At 50.3% G+C, this 20,296-nt stretch overlaps 1 protein-coding gene across 2 annotated transcripts; it reads right to left on the bottom strand.

The window, feature by feature from the left end:
• Positions 1-8,058: 8,058 nt before the first annotated feature.
• On the bottom strand, positions 8,059-17,423 carry casc3 (casc3 exon junction complex subunit). Of its 2 annotated transcripts, none has more exons than XM_066698781.1 (13): positions 17,234-17,423; positions 15,375-15,399; positions 15,177-15,232; positions 14,754-15,002; positions 14,061-14,212; positions 13,701-13,877; positions 12,650-13,563; positions 12,003-12,064; positions 11,696-11,804; positions 11,374-11,472; positions 10,924-11,129; positions 10,703-10,825; positions 8,059-10,461 (listed from the first exon to the last, which is right to left on the bottom strand). In XM_066698781.1, exons 1-13 carry the CDS (start codon positions 17,417-17,419, stop codon positions 10,417-10,419), a joined length of 2,403 nt encoding a protein of 800 aa, XP_066554878.1. In that variant the 5' UTR covers positions 17,420-17,423; the 3' UTR covers positions 8,059-10,416. The 2 variants fall into 2 exon arrangements, with proteins under 2 accessions (XP_066554878.1, XP_066554879.1); XM_066698782.1 differs by having other exon boundaries at positions 10,642-10,825.
• Positions 17,424-20,296: the final 2,873 nt, after the last annotated feature.

The following is a 20,296-nucleotide window of genomic DNA, read 5'->3' on the forward strand; positions in this document are numbered from 1 at the left end:
CACGGACAGACCAACAGATCCAGCCTTCGGCTACTGAGGGCACAGCTGTGTAGTTGAGAAGAAAAGTTAATCCAGTACAGAGTTACCAAAAGCGCCGTATAGCAACCTCCGAGTAACACACCGCATTTGAAATGTGTGGCTCAGCACCGTAGGGTTTTCAGTGTAGAGCAGGGGGCCCCCCACATGGGTCCCAGAGAGCCCGTTGGGTATGTCATGCTAAAATCACTGATTTCCAATTACTGGGAACACAAGTGGGTTATTATTCAGTTAATCAAGTCTAGGCAGGGAGCCTAGACAGGAATCAGCTCGTGTCACTCATCGCCAGGTGCACCGTTTACTGAGCTTGTACCACAAGGCATGGCACGGCACGGCGCGGCACGGCGCGGCACGGCGCGGCACGGCACTTGTTTCTCGGGAGCCCGTCATTGAAAAGGCAACAGCATGGGCAGGAGGGACAGTCCTGAGTCACAGTGGTCTGGCCGTGTAAAATGGGGATGTGAGAGAGAGAGAGAGCAACCGTTACAAAACACTCTCGCTCTGCCTGCCTCCCTTCCTTGCGCAATCCTGGCTGTAGGAGGCCTGGTTTCAATTAAATCTTCATCAGCAGGCTGTGTCTGCGTCCCCCTCCCTCTCCGACACTCGTGACACGTTCTGATGTGTCTAGTTTAGGTTGTTTTTATCACATTGTGGAATCCCCAACCCTCCCACCCCAACACACACACACCCACCTACACACACACCTAATACTGCTCAATCCACACCCCAACACAGAGGCCATATGATCCGTGGGTGTCGTCCAATCACAGGTCTTTTTAGTCTTTTTTGGGTTATGGGAGGTCAAGGGAGGAGGGAGGGGGGTTGCCATCATGGTCATGTGAGAGAGGATCACATCCTACCCGTGGTCACAACACACTGAGTGCAGTTGGGCTCACAGTGGGTTTTCCCACCTCCAGTGAGGTCTGCCCTGGCATTCAACAGGCTGTTTCTATCAGGGGGGTTTCCAGTGCCGGACCTGTGGCAAAGTGGGGGTGCCGGAGGTGTGGGTGTGGGGAAGCTTTGGCATATTATACTGACTGCCAGTGTGGGTGGTTGCTGTTGTGATTTTTAAATATAAACTTATAAGCCGGGGTGACCTGGGTATGTGATGCTCAGAACCTGGTCCAGAGCCTGTGGACTGTGTGGCCTAAGAACCTCGCACTCCAGAACCGCAGAGGACAGTCCAGCCCTGGGCTCTGCCTCTCCCTCTCTCTCTCTCTCTCTATCTCTTTCTTAATTTCTGTGTGTGTTTTTAGTGTAGGTTTGAATGGTTGTGCGGGGTTATAATGTTTTTTTTTTGTGTGGGTTTAATGGTTTAAAGGGAGGGAGGATAATTGTGATGTTTTGTTTTCTTGTGCTAAACAACTACTTATAGTTCTCATTTTGTTTTTGTTTTCTTTGACCCTGTTAATTAAGGTAGTTAAAAGTCTCTCTCTCTCGCCACCTGTCATTTTCGAGCCCGTGACTCTGGGATCTGGGAGGACACGTCTCGCTACACCGCCTGTGGAGAAGGGCTCTGTGGAAATGCAACAGCCTGTATCTGTGAGGATTACATAACCGCCTCCTGCCTCAGCAGCACTGCCTACTCCTGTGCTGTCACTCATCCACATAGTCGGGAAACTATGATCCGGTTCAGGACGCCATCAGAAACATGGCTCACAGGGGCAGGAATTCTCGGCAGGGAAGATGATCTCAGACAGTCAAATAGACATTGAGAGGACAGCATGTTCATAAATGACACGCTTAGAGCCAGAGAGAGTGTGTGTGTGTGTGTGTGAGAGAGAGAGAGAGAGAGAGAGAGAGAGATGTGGTGTGTGTGTTTGGGAAGGGGGGAGGGTGGGAGGGATGGATGAGAATGAACAAACAAGACAGACTGGCAGAGAAGGAATCAGAGAGATGGAGAGAGAGAGCGAGAACCTAGGAGAGGCACGGGGAACAGGAAAGACAGAGGCGTTCAGAGTGAGAGAGGTGTGAGAGTGAGAAGAAGGGACAGGGAGAAGGAGAAGTCGAAGGATAGAGGCAGATGGGAGAGGGAGGGGGTGAGAGAGAGAGTGTGAGAGAAGAGTGGGGGTGCGGGAGGGGGGAGGGGAAGGAAAGTGAGAGAAAAGAGAGAGTATCAGCGTCTCCCATGTGGCTCAGGGCTACCAGTCCTATTGTTGGGTGTTGAGTCTGTAGTCTGGAGAGAGGGGACGGTGCCACACACTGCCTCCTGGGGGGGATACAGACAGGAACAAACTCCTGCATGGACAGAAAGAGCACACAGATGAATGGATGGAGGAACAAGAGAGGGGGAGCAGAGTGAGGAGAGAGAGATAGATAGAGAGATGTAAATATGTCTGTGAATATATGCCAGATGCATAGATATATGATCACTGTATTTTTCCTGCGTTACCCATTGCCCTGTTCCTGAGCCCTGGACCTGTCTGCCAGCGCTGTGCCAACAATGATGCCCCTGCCAGTAAAGGTTTCTTGAATTGAACTGATAGCGAGAGAGAGGGAGATATATAGATATGTGTCCCCTTTAAAACAATAGCCAAGTCCCCAAGCTGCCCTACAGGGATCAGCACAGCACACTCCATATATTCCCCATAAACAAACACGCAAACACACAAACAGAGACACACACAATTAAATGAATAAGTAATCCCAGAGCGACCTCCGTCAGGGGCTCTGGTCTCGTTTGGCTTGGTTTGGTTTGGTGTGTCACCGTTGCTCGGGGACCATGATGTCATTGCCGGCTACACGCTTTGCTGATAACGCAGAGAAAGGGCTCATTAAATATGCACCAGTTTAAACACAGCCCATTAAATATTCATGCCCCGCTTCAATGCCAGGCATCGCTCCACTCTGACAGAGCGGGGGGCCCTGACCCATATACTATAGACCACCCTGGAGTGCCCCCCCACCACACAGACGCACACAAGACACACACAGACACATATAAACACACACAGGGTCTGTCTACACGATGCGATCCACAGACAGGATCAGTGTGCAGCACAGTCCCTCAGACACACTGACAGAGAGGGGATCAGTGAGGGTTGGAGGGGTAGCGAGTGTTTGTGTTGGGCGGGGGGGTAGGAGAGATGGGTGGGGGGGAGATTAGGGCTGCCATCCATCACAGACTCACAAACAGAGACAGGAGGAGGGAGTGGGGCTAGGGAAAAAGAAAGAGAGAGAGAGCAGAGACTGGGGATCCCACATTCACAAGTGTAGAGGGAGATGAGTGAGGAGTATTGGGAAGAGGAGAGGAATGAAAAACAAAAGCTGTCCGGAAGGAGACTAGGGAGAGAGGGAGAAAGAAACGAGGAGAGGAGGAGAAGGAGAAAGTAGGACTGGCAGAGTTGTGACTGTGTGTGTGTGTGTGTGTGTGTGAGAGAGAGAGAGAGCAGTGAGAAAAGTAAGGAGATCAAGGTAAAGGGGGGAGCACTGAGGGAGAACCAATAATGCAATGAGCAGAAAAAAATATGTACTTAAAATAGTGATGGAGATCTTTTGTTATTGCAAAGAGAGAAAAAAAAAAAACATACAGCAGTTACATAAGCTGCAAGCACAGACTCGCCCAGCACACATTTCACCACACGCACAGCACCTGGGCCCTCTCTGTGTGATATCCCAGCATGCTCGTCCGGGCAAATCCTCAGGTCAGGGTGACTCTGAGGGCCTGGGAGTCGGTACAGCCGTAGCTTTCCACACAGCCAGGCTGGGGGGGTGTCTATGTCTACGCCGAATGCATGGGGGGGGGGGGTTGGGGGAAAATAAGTCCCAGTACACCTGCCTGGTGGTGGCCCCGTGTGTTTGTGTACCCTTTCTGCTCAGTCACATGACACGGGTTTCGCTCACGAACAAGGACCCCCTCTCCCTGTTGGATCGGAGGAGCACAAATACAGACACACAGCTCACACACTGTCGGTGTCTCCCCACCCGAGTGATCATGCACAGAAGAGGCCTAGCCCCTTATGACATCTGCCCCTACAAGGGTTGCCTGGGGAAGGAGATGGAGGCTCACATCTTTAGGGATTGCCCCTCCTGAGGTGCTGGTGGCGTGTCGTCTGCGCAGTGAAACAGGCCCTGTGGGAGGGACGGAACATCTGTCTGTTCAACAAGCAGGAGCTGGACCCGATTGTCATCGCGCGGAGGGGCATGGTACTAGTTAGGGACTATGTCAATCTGGAGGTCCATCAGAGGGGCAAGGAGGAAGCCTTTAAGAACTGGCAGATACAAGATCTGGGGGAGCTCAGGATCTCGTGATGGGACCCACCTCCGGGGACGGCCATCTCCCCCTGCTGGAGCCCGAGTCCAAGATCTTTTAACTATTTTTATGAAAGATTGTTTTTAAAAAATGACTTAAAAAAAATGAATTTTAACTGTTTTTAAAGAATTAGTTGATTTTAAATGCACTTGTTTTATTTGGGTATTTGGTTTTTTTTTTTCTGTTTTTTCTTTTGTCAAATACATTGGCCGTTTGGTTATAATTTTAAATGCATCGGACTGTTTTGGTTTGTTTTTTATTTTATCGTTTTGTTTTTTGTTTTGTTTTGTTTTGTTTGTGCATTTTCAGTTAATTTTAATGTATTTGACCATATTGTTTATTTGTTGAATGGATTTATTTGGCAGTATTGCCCACAGGTTTATTTGATTTATTGCACGTTTATTTGAGTTAATGTGTTTTGTTAATCACTGTAAGATTTAATTTTTTTTTAAGTGATTTTATGGAATTGTTTTAAATTTTTTTAATCATAAGTATTAAAATTTTGAATGTTTTTATTATTGAAATGTAAAATACTCTACCTAATAAAACAGCTCACACACTGTCCACACACTCCTGGCCAGACAGACAGCAGACAGCAGACAGACAGACAGCAGACAGACATGTTATTCCTGCTGACCCTGTTTCAGGCCATCTCTGCTGTGTGTGTGTTGGCAGGACAGACTGTACAAACCAGTCACGCACCCCCCCTCCCCTTCGCTGCCCTCACACAAGGCCTACTGCTCTCTGTGCCCCTTCGTCAATAAGGTACCACCGTCACCACAAAACAACACCCGGCGCTCTGACACAGCGGCTGACGCAGTGCTGTGGGAATGTTCTGAGTGACAGTGCGTGATCGGCGTCGCTGCGTGACTGACTGAGTGACTTCACCCTGTTCCGTCTGCTGGGAAGCCAGATCTGGGTGTAAAAACAACACCCAACACACACAGACATACACAGCACACACAGCATAACAGAGCAGAGTTCAGCACTTCATCATGATAACAGGAGTAGGTGTTTGGTAATCTCAGGCAGCTGGACTGGCAGAAGGCAAAGTCAATGGCATTGGGAACATTGCTGCTGTAACAGCACAGGGACCAGCAGCACTGCGGGGCCGGGCCAAAGTCAACAGTCGCACCGACAAAACTGAAGGAAAATATTTAGTTTCACAATATTTCCCAGAGCCGCGCTGGCAGGGCAGCGGGTACAGACTTGTTTGTGATTACACTGAGCGGCAAGGTCTGGGCACCACACCTGAGCCAACGGAGGAGCCACACAGGGCTGCCGATTTCGCTGGCACAGACTGTTCAATACTGCACACACACGCCCCCGAGGGACACACATTCACAACAACCCCGCTTAGTACGAGACATTCTCAGGGTGAGGCAGGAATGACTTTGCGTTCCCGTGAAGCACACAGATGCCTGGGTTTACTTTCCTACAGAGTAATGCCCAACACAGGGAACACCCCATGGGAAGCCCTCTGTACACGAATGTGGGGCACTGGGAGCTGCTGGTGATGCCACTGCACTGGCTGGGCACACAGGAGGGCTGGGGCACAGGGGGGAAACTCGGCAAGTGCATCTGTGCCCGACTGTAACCCAAAAGCCTGTCACGGCAGTTAGGCTGATGCACATGTCTACGGTTCCCAGGCTGACTGTGCCTCAGGTCAGTGATGAGCTCTTGGTTTTCTTTTCTGGGCTGAAACATCAGGTCCAGGAGCTTCTGTAAAGATGGGAGCGCTGGAGTGCTACCAGTGGAGCAGTGATACAAATAACAAAACAAACCAACGCTTTCTTTCATCCCAGGTTGTCGGATATGGGAAGTTACCCGCCACCCGTGAGAAAGAAAGAAAAAGAAAGAAAGGATGGAAGATAGAAGTTAGGAATCAGACAGACAGGATGCCTTGAGGTGATTACTCTCTGTCAGGTAGTGGTGCAGGAAGCTAGTGTGGGCCTGTAATGACAACCATACAAACAGTCATTAGTGCCCCAGCCCTCACAGTGGGGTAATCAGGGGCTTAATGAGAGTGATTAAGTGAGCGCTGGAGGGAGCAGAGTAAGGTGATTTTTCCAAGAATGCCCCAGGGCCAGGGCTTTACCACCCCCCCCCTCCTCCACACACTCACTCTCTCTCTCACACAGACACTCACACAGTCTGCTTTGGCAAACTAGGTGCCACATTCAGGCATCATTTGGGGATTTTTTTGTCATCTTTTTCCTGAGTGGTATCTCTGTTCTTGAGCTGTCTTTTTTTCTCTGAAAGCACCAGGCTACGGTCTGTTCCTGTCAAATTCCCCTTTGATCCGTCTTCTTTTCTTTTTTGAGCCTAATGGGTTTGTTTGCAATTGGGCTTCAGGTGTAACTGACGGCTTGTGTTCAACTGTAATTTGAAAACTCTCTGTCTGTGGGTGTCTGTCAGTTTGTGTCATTCTAAGTTTGGGGGCCACCGACTCCCTTCTCTCCCCTCCCCTCTGTCGGTGCTGCTGGTGAGCAGTAATAATCCAGTCCGGCCCTCATGCCTGTCAGAGCAGGGCGCACGGTGGCGGTGGAGAGACGCTGCCCCGCTGGCAATGTCAGGACTCAGCGAGGCTGCCTCCGGGCCCCCCCACCCACTGAAACACAGACACACACAGTTTTGCTGCAAAACTCTGCAGGACTCCATTCCCCTCTCCTTCCCTCCCTGTGTCCCCCCCTATGCTGTGCATATTGCAGTACTCTGGAATCCAGCACGAACTTGCAGATCCATCTCTCTCCAGTCTAACCTATATAGCCAGCCTGCGGATTATATAAATATAGCCACAGACAGGAGTGGGGAGAGGGGGGGTGGTGTGCACACACAAACAAATTGATCAAAAAGAGTGGTGGCCTTATTGGCTGGGTTTAAGCGAACGTAGAGGCTTCATATTTTTATTTTGTTTTTAATGCAGCCAGTGCGCAGCTTCAGCACTTGCCTAGTGAAACAGGTTTTTGCTCACAAGATGCCCCCCCCCCCACCTCTCCTCTCTCTTGCCGTCTCCACCACAAACCACAACCCAGCATCCTCACCACAAGCCCACAGCATCTCCTCATCATCCACTCAGTACTGCCTCTTCTCACTCAGAGGGGGCAGACACCAGTCAGCTGGTGAGTAAGAGCAGCACTGGCCCGTGTGGCAACGGACAAACAGACATAGATGGGCAGATTTGCTGCATGAATGCAAAATCCCAGTGCTGATTCCACACAGAAAACAGCTCAAATAAGCGGTTTCACTCCGTGAGGAAGTGACTCAAGTGCAGCGAAAGGCAGGCTGTGTGTGTGTGTGTGTGTGTGTGGTCCATGTCTTGGCGATGTCCCGACTGCAGCTCAAGGGGGAGTCTCAAACGGGGAGGCGATGACGAGTCGCCCGGGCTATTATTACACCATAATGCGATGCGAGCCGGAGTGAAGGTTTCCACGTCACCATGGTTACGGGAGAATGTCGCTGTCAGGAACGATCGAGTGAAATTCCACTGAACTGCGCCTGCGTGGAGCGAGTGAAAAGCTTTACAGTAAGACGCCGAGAATTGCATTTACTTATGATCGTGAACAAGAGTTTCGTTTCGTATCCGTGCGGTTTTTGGGTTTCTTCTAACGACCACAAGCGCAACCCCCGGTCATTGCCCTCGCATTTGAACATTCGTGCGCAAAGCCGCCCCTAGCGGCCGGCGGGCAGACTGCGGACTGACTGCAGGGGCAGCTGCGGCAGAGCGTCCTGCCCCCCCCACCCCAAAAAATACTGCTGACAAGACAAACTGCATTTTTCAATTGTTATTTTTAATTTTTTCTCCACCGTTTCTCCACAAAGAAAATATTACAAATTCACACCTATAAAATACACAAGCCATCACAGTGTTAACTGGTCTAGAGAGAAATTCAACTGATATGTAAAACCAACAAGACATGGATCCAATCTTTAAGGCAGAGAAAGTAGACGTTTCCTTCTTGAAACAATGTAACATTAAGAACAAAAATACCTTTAAATCAATAATACTTAATATTGTCAGGTTGCGTTTAGTGTAAAAAAAACAAATGAAAGGTCATTCCTAGGGTTTATTTTTGATAATAGCCTAGAGCTCTGGCCTCCCCCACCTAGTTCAAACAGAAGGAACGATGAAAGTGTGCACGTTATTCTTGTCCTGTACAGGTCTGTGTGCATGCAAGCAAGGTCTGCGGAGAAGGAGAGTGTGAGGAGCTGCACTTCAGTCACTGAACATGGGAGTACTTCCCAGCCCAACTGCAGCTAGTTGTGGACAGGAGACCCCCACTCCACCCTTCACTCCCCCGATGCACAGAAGGGTCTCGCAATGAAAAACATTCATTTCCACTGGAAAAAAGGAACGAAAATCCATCTAAAAAATAAATTATAATAAACAGGTAATCATTCTTCCCACTACCAAAATCACACATCTACACTCTTCCCACCAAGGCAAGCGGTTTAACGCCTGCAGCGAAATAACGCTAAAAACTATTCCCACTGGCCACAGCTCCGACCCCCTAGACACGTCAGGAGGAGGTCCAACAAAAGCTGCTGCAAAAATCAACAGCTGGGCCAGCAGAGGAGGCAGACAGTCTCGCAAACACCCTGTGCACAAGAACAATTACAGCTACAGTGGAGGCCAGAGGGTGCAGTGACCATTGTGCCCACCAGAGACTTTGGCCCAAGCACCGTACAAGTCTGCTGGGACAATGAATATTTTCAAATAATTGTTTCTTCTTCTCAAGCACAGAGCCAGATCCCAACAAGAGAAGTTAAGCGCTGTCGAGTCCACTGCCACCTCTGTAGCGCTGCACTCCAAGGGCAGGGCTGGGCTGCTGCACTCCGAGGGCCACAGGAGGCCCAGAATTACTAAACCGAAGTAGTCTTATCGCGTTTTAATCCATTCCTCACCGAGAGGTGAGTGGGGGCCCTTGAAAAGCAGTGGCAGAGTGAAAGTTAGCCTCTGCGAATCTCTGGAGACATCCGTGACTTATTCCTTTTGTTTAGACTCATACACTCAATGTAATAAAAAAAATAAAAAATAAAACATTTTTTCATACATACATAAAAAATTAAAAAATTCTATGGTCCTGCTGAGGGTTTATACAGCGTGCAATGCTCGAGGAGTGGATCGGGACCTCTCCCTCAACGCCAGCTAGGTGTGCGACTGACCACGGGCCCGGTGGTCACAGACCTTCAGTGACCAGGAACAACTGGAATTCAGAAACATATCAACCCCCCCCCCCCCCCCACGCCTCGCAGCAGACAGTAAGTGGTTACATTAAGAAATAATAATAAAGAAAAAAAAACGAATTAAACTGCAGCACACCTCCTGAATGAAAGAAGTCTGGTCCGGCCCACCAATCATCTGAGCTCCAGGGCCGACTACAGCCGGGGGGGTGTTTCTCCAAACCCATCAGTGCCATTCAACTGCAAAATCTTCACATGGCGTTTAAGACTCTCACACGTGGGAGTTGGCCTCGGATGTAGGGATTACGCACTATGCTCTGCCAGTCGAGCCCTGTGTACATTTTTTCATTATTTGTTTTTCCGAGATGCGAGAACAGAAGGGCTGTAGGCTGGTCCCAGGTCTAGCTACACCAGAGGGCTTCTGGGTAATGGGGGGGGGGGGATAAAACTGACATTCGTGAACACTGCATATTTGATGTAGTTCATTTCTGCTAAATCAAGGAAACAATTAATCCAAATTAAATATAAATATAAAAATTCAGCCACTTAGGAAACATTAAGTGATTGCTCTTAAATGAAACATTAGGTTTTGCTCAAACTGATCCTCAAGTAAAGGATAAGACGCTATGCCATGTTAAGCCAGCAGAGGGAGCCTAGCAGGGACAGAGCCAGGACACATCAGGTCCGTCCGGTCACTCACTAGCACCAGGGGAACACGGGCCACCGGGCTCAAACAGGCCGTCTGCTACAGCAATGTCGCGACTCTCGCCCCTCCACACCTGAACACAAGACTAACACTTTCTTAATGAAGAGGGTTTGCACTATGAAGGCTTGGGAGAAAGCGTGCTTTAGATTTGTTGGGTGCGTTTTGTTCTTTCATCTTCCAAAACAAAAAAGGAAAACTGGGTTTCTTCTGCGCGCTGCTGGCTGTTCAGTACACTGAGCTAGGAGCCCATCCTCTCCTCTTGTGCCAGCCGGTTCCTCTCAACCTGGAACAGACACACAGGATCAGTACACGGACAGATGCCCGAGAGAGAGCATGCAGTCAACCGCGGGGGCATTCAAAGGGGGCGGGGCTAATACATCAATCACAGCATGCGGTCAGTGTACACCCCCGCCCCCGCCACCCCACCCCACCCCGGAGCCGAAGCATTGGTAAGTGGACTTGCCGAGGGTTGGGCCACACAGCGAGATCTGCAGCCACGGCTACTGTGGAACAATGATCAGTACCTCTGGAGGGGGGGGTTTGATAGTGACAGGCTGGGAGGAGCGGCGGGGGGGCGAGGGCTTGGGCTGGGCCTGCTGCTGCATGGTGTCATAGTAGGTCACTCCCCCGTACACCTGAGACTGAGCCTGAGAGAGAGAGAGAGAGAGAGAGATATAGTGAGGCTTGAGGAATGTTGGGCGTTTGCGTTTGTGACATTGGAACGTGTAGTATGTGTGACGCCCACCTGGGGGTTGGTGTAGAGGGGCGGCAGAGTGGCGCTCGCAGGATAGGGGAAATTTGTGTTGCCGAAGGTCATGACCCCAGGAGGGGGGTAGAAGGCGGGCGCCAGCAGCTGCTGAGGGGGTGGCTGCCCGGGCGATATGGAGACCGGTGGGCCAGGATACAGCGCAGGGTTGGGGAGAGGGGCGCCAGACTGGTGAGGGTGCAGACCTGAGAGACAAAGGAGACATGTAGGTCAGAGCAACCCTCTCCCTGGACAGAACAGACCCACTGCCACAAAAACAGCTCTAGGTCAGGTCACTGTATGAACATACTGCGGTGATTGAGAGAATCAAAGAAGTAAATGTTCAGCAGACACAGAACTGCAGTAAACCACAGGCAGCTGGCAACGCCAACAGACAGAGGCACAGAGACAGGGCTGCATTTCAAACACTCGTGCCAACAGGGCTCTCACCCGGGTGTGTGATGTGCATCTCGGGCTGGACCAGCATGCCCTGGGGCGGCAGGGGGGCAGAGCTCTCACTGTGAGCATAGATTGGTCCTTGGAAAGACACTGAGAGCGAGAGAACCAAACAGTTAGTAAAATAAAACTAATTTACCCTAGAGATCAGTTTCCACACCTATTTCACAGAGTCGTGTGAGGCGCAAATAGCCACGGCGCTCCGGCTGGGAAGCCACTCTAGATCACTGCATTAATGAGGGGCGGTGTGAAAGAGCATGGGTTTAGAGACGGAGGCCACGGCACCACCCTGTGTGAGGCGAGGTTCTGCACTCACTGGGGTCGTAGTAGTGGCCCTCCATGATGCCGATGTGCATGGGCGCGGGCTCAGGCACCGGCCGCTGGCGCTGTGAGGAGTAACGCTTTGCCCTGCCACCCCCAACACCCTGTAAAGAGGGAGACATTGCATCCATAAACCTGGCCAATAGCTAACAGAATTGAAACAGTCCAGTCAAAGGTGTCTTTTGCAAGTGGTGAAGTGTGAGGGTTAGGAACAGAGCCCTTCGCTCAGCCGCAGGACGTGTGCCCTTTACAATGGATTTCAGGAGTTCACCATTTAAACCGTCCCCGCACCCAACACTCACCATCTCTTCTATCCTGCTGTACTGTGGGGGGGCGCCTGCTATGTGCAAGGGGTTGGAAATGCCTGAGAGAGGGAAAGAGAGAGAGATCAGTAGACACTGAGCACGCTAGCAGGTCAGACTCATGCAGGAGCCGCTCATCTCAACACACGATTCCAGATCTGTGGACAGCTAGCAACGAGACTGACAGCAACTGCCCCCCACCGCACCCCACCCACACAGCTGGGCAGAGGGAGTCGCAGCAGCACAGGCCATGACTGTAAACGGTTAACAGCACAGCCAGTCATAAGCACATAAGACTGCAGAAGTACCAATAACTGAATGTGAGGAGGAGGGACCTACAGGAGAGCAAACAGCCCTGTGGTAAAGCTCTGAAGCCCAGGGTGGCAGATTCACAGCTGCAGGGATCAGTAGCTCAATCCAGACCAGCAGGGAGGTGGAGGAACAGCACAGAGCCTGCCCCCCCTCCTATCTGTGTTCACAAATATCTGTGCTCATGCACTTCCCGATGAAGCAGGAATCGAAAGTGGTGTAGCTCCTCCTCCACCCCCGCAGCCCAACACACACACCCTGCGCGAGTCCAAGCGCTGACTGAACAAGGCGATATATATATGTATATTTATCAGGCAGCAAACACTCAGCAAACTCACCCCTCATCTCCCCAGGCAGGTAGGTGGGCGGGCTGTGGGCCCAACCCTGCCCAGCCAGGCTGAGCCGCGCCAGGTCCTGGTCCAGGTTGCTGCTCTCCACGGGCGGCTCCCAGGACTCCGTCTTCACGGGGCCGTGGGGAGGGGGGAGCTGCTTCTGCGCAGTGGGGGTGGCTGGCCCGGACTGCCCCCTGTCCCCTCCCGCAGGCGAGGAGCCGGGAGGGGGCTGAGGTGGCGGCTGCGTGGCCGCCGGCTCCTCCAGGGAGGCCTGCTTGCTGAGCTCGGGGGCACGGCTGCGAGTCCTGCGCGCCAGGGAATAGGACTTCTTCTCCACCGTCCTCTCGGGCACGGCCGGGGCGGCTGGCGAGGCGTCCCGGGTGAAAACCGTTTCGGGAGCCGCAGCAGCAGGAGGCACAGCGGTCACCTCCTCCCGCCGGGGTGGCGCCGAGTCCCTGTCGGGTTTCCCATGGTAGCTCCCCCCACCACCCCTCTCCTCCTCCTCGCTGTGCACGTCCTCCACCACGACTGAGGGCCCACGCTCTGAGTCAAAGCTGCCGCCACCCCGCCGCCCGTGGCCCCTCTCACTCTCTGGATAAACCCCCCGGTACCCTCCGCCCCCGTAGTGGTGGTGGCTGCCATCGTCCGCAAGTTTATAGTTTGTGCGGCCTTCCCGGTAGGAGGCTGGCGGCCGGCTGTTCTGGAAGCTGCGTGGCTGGGGAGGCGGGGCCACGCGACCTGAGCCTCCCGCTGAGTTCCTGCTGCTGACATGACTCCGCACTGCGGGGCCTGAGGAGGCGGGGGCCACAGGCTGTGTAGAGACCGCTGGGGGGGTGTTGTTCACACCTCCGTGCCATGATGACCGACTGGGCTTTTCCCCGTCTCGCCACCTGCGGTCCCGCCCGGGTGGACTGCCGTACCTGAGGGAGAGGAGACAGGCCAGTTACACAGGTAGGAAGACAGTGGCTGCCTGGAATCAGAGCTGGCCAGGGCAGTCCTGTCTGAAGCAGTACTTTATTACAGCTCAGAGGGGCTGGCCGGGAGGGGGGGGCGGTACCTGGGCTTGCGGGAGCGGGAGCCCCGGCTATCTGAGGGGCCATTGGCGTTGCGGATGTCGTAGCCATACATGGCGATCAGCTCGTCGCGGGACTTGGGTGCCTGTTCGTCCTCCCGGAACTTGTCATGTACCCAGCGTCCCTCGTCCTTCCACAGCTTCCTGTGGCGCCCCTTTGGCCTGGGGGGGGCGCAGTGAAGGACAAGAAAAAACATGAGGGAAGGAGAAAAGCAAGAGGAAAAAAGGGTCACAACTATCAGATGGCAGCCTGCACTTTCACTGCACACAAGTCGTCTCATAGGACACAAATACTGATGTCCATTTCCACAGCTCTCCCTCCCTCAACTCTCCACCACCCCTCACCGGATGTCGTCGTCCTGCGCCTGGCCACGGACATCGTGCTCGAAGAACAGACCCTTGCGTGGGATGTAGGCCGGGTTCTTCCGATCCTCGTCATCGTCCAACTTTTTACCCGTATTGCTGCCGGACTTGTTCTCCGTATCATCTGTGCTCTCCTGACAGAGACAGACAGAGAGTGAGACCAGGAGCACTCGACACACTCCTCTTACACAGCACCAAGCAATTCCCCACTGTCAGAGCACTTCCAAGAGCAGCCATTATTTTGTATTATTTATTTCTTAGCAGATGCCCTTATCCAGTGTGACTTACAAAACTTAAGAACATTATAAAAGTGCAATACAGTATATAATTACAGATCAAACAGCACAAATTACAATTACAAAACATAAGTGCATAAGAGGAATACAAGTCCTACATCATAGATTTGTGAGCTAATAACTGCAGACAAGATGTGAAGTCGTAGTTAACAGCTCAGGGGGAAGGGACATAGGAATAACTTTGCCACAGGGCAGCAGCCAAGCCATCGGACGCCAGCTGCTCGGACACCAGCGTAGCAGTGTGAATTGTATTTTTAAGATAAGGGAAAATGAGGTGAGGCTGATTTGAAATGCTTTAAAAAGGTTTATTTTCCTTCTGCATGGATTTAAAAAAATATATGTATACTGAGAATGGGTGAGATTTAGATTTCCGCCATACCTGTCCATCCCCACTCTGCCTCTCTCCTGCCAGGTCCCCCTTCTCCTCCGATTTCACCTCCTTGCTCCGTCCTTCTCCCTCCACCTCATCCGCCTCGTCCACCTCGTCCTCAGCTTCCACCTCGTCCTCAACCTCAACCTCCACCTCCGCCTCAACCTCCACCTTCACGGCAGGCTCGGGTTCGGAGGGCTTGGGCTCGGCTGGGGGCTTGGATGCCTCCTCATCAGTGAAGGCCACCTCCTCCTCGCCCTGGAACGCAGGGAGCAGAGTTAACACAGCCCTGGACACAAACCAGAGCACCAGCCTTCCACAGCGAAATGTGAATCACTGGTGCAGGAAAACTCTGCCTTCTCTGGGTTTGTGAAAAACACCCGGACAGCTTCCCACTGCGGTTCCTCAGAGCAGACACCAGGCCAGACTTACCTCTGAGTGAGAGCCGTTCTCCTCAGGGTCGGCGCTCTCGTAATCGGACAGGATTGCTGCCAGAGAAAAACACTCCATAAATAAGACTTTATTTTCTCTTTTTTTAGGTTGAATTCAAGATCTAAATATGCTATACAAGTTTCCTATACATCACCAAAACTAATTTTTAATTCAGAATCATTTTAAAATAAAACTCACCATCTCCTATGCCATCTTCACTCTCCTAAAAGGTTAAAAGGGAAGAGAGAAAAAAATAATAAAACAAGGCTTTTTCAAAACGAAATTACTATAGCAAAGCCCAGTCAACATGGCTGGAAATAGGTAACCTTTTAAAACCATTAATTATAAACTTGCTCCCTCACCAACACGGCCCAGCATGCAGAGAGACTCCCTTTCAAACTCCAATTTTAATATTTTTATTATAATGCATATGCATGAAAAATGTACCAGGAACACAGGAAGAATGATTAAAATAACAAGCAACAAAATGTCAAAACCGATTCAAATTCTGCAGATCGCTGCCTGCTGCGTGGCATTTGCAAAAACTGTGTGGGCAAGCCTTGCACCACCCTGAGCGAGTTTCCTGGGGGTTAAAAAAAAAAAAAAAAATACTAACAGAAGCCCAGGAGACAGTCATCCAGAGAAATCCAGGACTCTAACATAGGAACCCTCACTGAGACGGTGCCACATGTTTGGGAGAGAGGAAGAGGGGTGGGGGGTGCAAATCAGTTTGGTTTTCCGCATACTTAGAGACCCCCCATGCTCTGCAAGAAAACCTTATTGGGGGGTTGTATCAGTTGCATGCACCCCCACCCCAAAACCCCAACAAGATCCACCAGATGCAAACTGGAAAAAAGACTGATGTGTTTTCTGATAGCCAGCTGCCATGGAAACAGGAAACTACCACCAGCACCGTTAGGGTGAGCAGTCGGCTCACGAGTGGTACGGCATGGCCCACTACGGCACGGCGCCCTGGTTATGGTTCACTATAGCACAGTAGACAGCGATGGGTGTGCAGTACTGGACACCACATGGAGGACGCTGGGCGAAACCATTACCGTCCTGTCACGCCAGCACTGCAGTGTGGTGCAGCAGGTACGGTACACTGCAGCACCATACAGATAGGGTGCAAACAGCGCAGGTCTACCAAAAGAGTGTGTGTACATTCACATAGTGCTGACAGTGTAGCCAACCAGGGTAAGGATAAAGCTACACTGGAGACACTTGATAACAACTCGTTAACAGACCCCCAATACAGGATACGAGTATAAGGAGCATTGTTTATATAACTATACTCTCCTTAAACGCCCTCAAAAGCAATGGGCAATAGGCCTAGAGATCCTTCTGAGAAGTAATGCGTCTATTTACAACCCCCCACAACACACATCCAGCCGCTTTCTGGACAGGGTCGGACAGTGAAGTCACAATGGACGCACTGACCCTTTGAGTAATCCCGGACAGTCGCAGTCCGCCAGCGCACAGGCGAGGAGGGACGTGTCGCTGGGCACACGGCGGCCATTGGCGACCACAGGCGGAGATCTTGGCAAACTCAGCCGTGCCCCTATCCGGCCTCTGGCATCCAAATAGATGCACGTAATGCAACCCTTCACACAGCCCAGTATGTACGTATATCTATCTATATATCATTTTAAACACTGGGGGGACCAAACGGTACAATGTGTCCAATGCTTCCAACTTCGCGCGTTAAAGGTGTCAACGGGCCCGTCCGGCGATCAGCCCGCTTTGAGCCCTTGTGTCCTGCCCCGGACCCGGCCGCGCTCCTGCCCCCTGTCCCTCGCCGCGCAGCTCCGGGGAGCAGACCGCTAAGCCTGCTTTACGCGCCTCGGTCCCGGGAGTTGTGTGCAGTTATTTCCACACCACAGAGGCCTAGGTGGTCCGCTGCTCTCGGTCCACAGCGGCTTCCTCCGGGTGTGTGTGGAGGGAGGCCGGTTATTATGTGAACCCGAGGCCGAGCGGCCTGAACCGAGAGGAGAGGCGAGCGGTAGCCCGTTTTTCTCTCCCCGGCCAGGTGCGGGGAGGGGGGGGGAGACACTCACACACTCCGACTCCTCGTCGCTCTTCGCTCGCACACGGACGCAGGGCACCACCGGCGGTTCGGGTTCCCGAGCCCGGGGTTTCACCACCGCCGGGCCGGACGCTGCGCTCTCGGTGCCGGAGCCGGACTCGTCCTCTTCCTCGCTGTCTTGAGACGCGCGCTTCCGTCGCCGCCGCCTGTCCGCCATCTTGGAAAACGAATAGGAAAAAGCTGGGCCGCCGCACAGCCTTGTGGGAAATGTAGGCCAACGCGCACACGCAAGGAGGGGCAGTGAGACTACATTTCCCAGACACCGGTTTCGAAAGTTAGTTATGGGGGGTTTAGACTATGCGAGACTGTTTCATGGAGTTTACTTCTGCGTCTGCTTTCTCGGCTTGAGTTTTAAAACTGTTTTAATTGCTTTATCTCTGCATATACATCACGCCATATGTTCTACTCTTGACAGTTTAAATCCCATTACACCTTTAATTTGCGATGTAAATAATGTATATAAGTGTATTCAATGAACAAGCAATATTAGTATTGCTAGACGAATACAGCACATTATACAAAATTAACAAAAGTTAACAAAATAGTAAAAACATACAGTATATACATGTCTCAAACGTCTTCTTTGACTGCCACCCAGCGGTAGGCCGGGGAAATATAACTTCCAAGAACTGTGACACATGTTGCATACAAACGTCAAATAAAATCAATTAATCACTCTATCACAACAGACAAAACCATTTAACAGTGCCTCGTTAATAGTAATACATGCATTACTAAATAAGAGACACTTCTGAAATCTGGCATATTTAATATTATTTTATTTAAAACAAAAAACAAGTCCACCTCTGTTTAACAGACAAGCATTTTATTTTTATTTGCAGAGATCAATACTAAACAAAAACACTCGAGTAAAGAATACGAACTTTAATAAAAACCCAGCAACGTCTTGGTTATTTACAATGTTTGTTTCTGAAAGCTATGCACAGAGGCGATCAAATGTTGCATTGATTTTGTACAGATCTTGCTGTGAATAGGACTGTTATCCGACCTGGATGCAGCTGCAGGGTGTGTAGAACGAGCAAGACGGGGGAAATATCGCAGACCACTCCGTGCATTTCCATCAGACCAAAAACCCCAAAAATACCTGATTTATATATGCCTTCATTCATGTATTACTGCTTTCTACCAAACGTATCACGTAGGAAACAGGCCTGAAATAACGGAATAGATCGTCCCTCTCCAGCTGCTACACAAAACAAATGTAATAGCTTGTAATCTTAGCGCTCTATCAGCAAGCATGCCCAGATGCCTAAAACAAGAAATAAAACACTGGCCAATTGACCTTGCTCAAAAATATGCTGAAAAAAGAATCAGTAAAATTAACGATTCAATTGCACAAGCTTTCCTCATAATGGGATAGGACTGGCATTAAAAACACAGGGAGCATCACAGCTAACAGCTCAGGGCGCAGCCTTCGGTCTGACAGTAGTTGGAAATCAAGAAGCCAAGAGGTCCTGCAAACAAGCTGTCCCAAGACACCGTAAAGGGTTTGAAAATAAGTAAGATCCGCCCTGCAGAGAGATGCTGTCCTTTCTACCCGAGACTGGGAGAAGAACCAAACCAAAACGTAAAACGTGTCTCTCAGTCTGTCTGCACCCACAGGCCCATCGAGTTTCGCGATGCAGTGTCGATTAAACACAAACAACCTGTGGAGGGATTTGCTGCAGTGCTCAGTCAACATCTCAGTAGAGATTAAAAGATGACCCCCCCCCCCCTCGTACCCTCCTCTTCCTCCTCCAAATGTTAGCTGTGATGCCTTGAAACTATAGAAACCCCAAATTAGCAGACACTCAATAACAGAGCAGACACCTGTGCCCCAGGCCTGGGTTTACACCTCGGATTTCAGCAGCACAGCAATCCAATTCAGTTCCTGCCTGACTGCAGCGACAACACAACGCCTCAGTGCAGAAGCACTGAACACAAACCAAGAGCAGCCCAGCTGCACAATCAAGAACACACAGCGGATACGCGTTCAGAACAATTCCCAATTCCCACAAGCTGACATTTTATACTGTTTATTCATAAATACTGAATGCTGTTTTGTATTGGAAATGGAAGTGTTTAAACCACATTTTAGACTATATTTTCAAGGGGTTGTGTTTTTTTGCCTCCAATACATTTTCTTTTTCAAACTCCAAATAAAAGCCAGATAGCTTCCCATACACACAGATATATCTATGTGCATGTGTGTATGTTTTAAAAAATACCATAAATGTATTTTTTAAATGATAATCTTCACCAATGTGGCATCCAAAGATTCTCTTAATATTAAAGGAGGGAAATGTTATGATTTGTTGGATCACACAAGCAGTCTTGTTAGTGATGATCTCACTGGAAAAACACAATACACACAAAATCGTCCAATGACTTAAACCCACCTAACAGTTGTGGTCACATGGTCATTATTGCAACCATGAATGGGAACTAAAACATGAGCAGGGTTGGAGAGGGAAATGGAAAAAAAACTAAAAAACAGGTTTATAAAATCCAAGATTTTATCAAACAAAAAAAAAAGTGAACATGTTGTTCTTTTTGGTTTTGTTTGCTCAGAATATCCCTGCTTTGTCAGTGAAACATCAATGAAGGCACTATGATTCTGACAGACGAAAAGAGACAGAGATCCCTGGGACACTTACAGGGCAGACTCGAGGAGATTACAGTTTTATTCCATCTACACAAATGTACAGGATTGTTTCACCCTCTTCCTCTCAAATTACAACTTCCAATGGCTGGGTTAACGAGCCATCGACTCTATACATGACTTGACTGTCATACATGCCCCCCCACCACCCTCACACCACTAAGTCGCTGTATAGCAGCCAACCTGACAGTCAGAGATCTGCTCTAGGGTGTTGTTTTGTGGTGCATTTTGTTCTCAGACTATGCCAAAAAAAACAGAGAGCGATCAGTCACAGCTGGACACGTTGTACACAACAGTGATGAGAAAAACAAACAAAAAAACAGAACTTATCAAAACATGAACAACTCAAATGATGTAAAAAAAAAAAAAAAA

Source organism: Amia ocellicauda, chromosome 3 (assembly GCF_036373705.1).
Source record: "Amia ocellicauda isolate fAmiCal2 chromosome 3, fAmiCal2.hap1, whole genome shotgun sequence".
NCBI classification, from domain to species: Eukaryota; Metazoa; Chordata; class Actinopteri; order Amiiformes; family Amiidae; genus Amia; species Amia ocellicauda.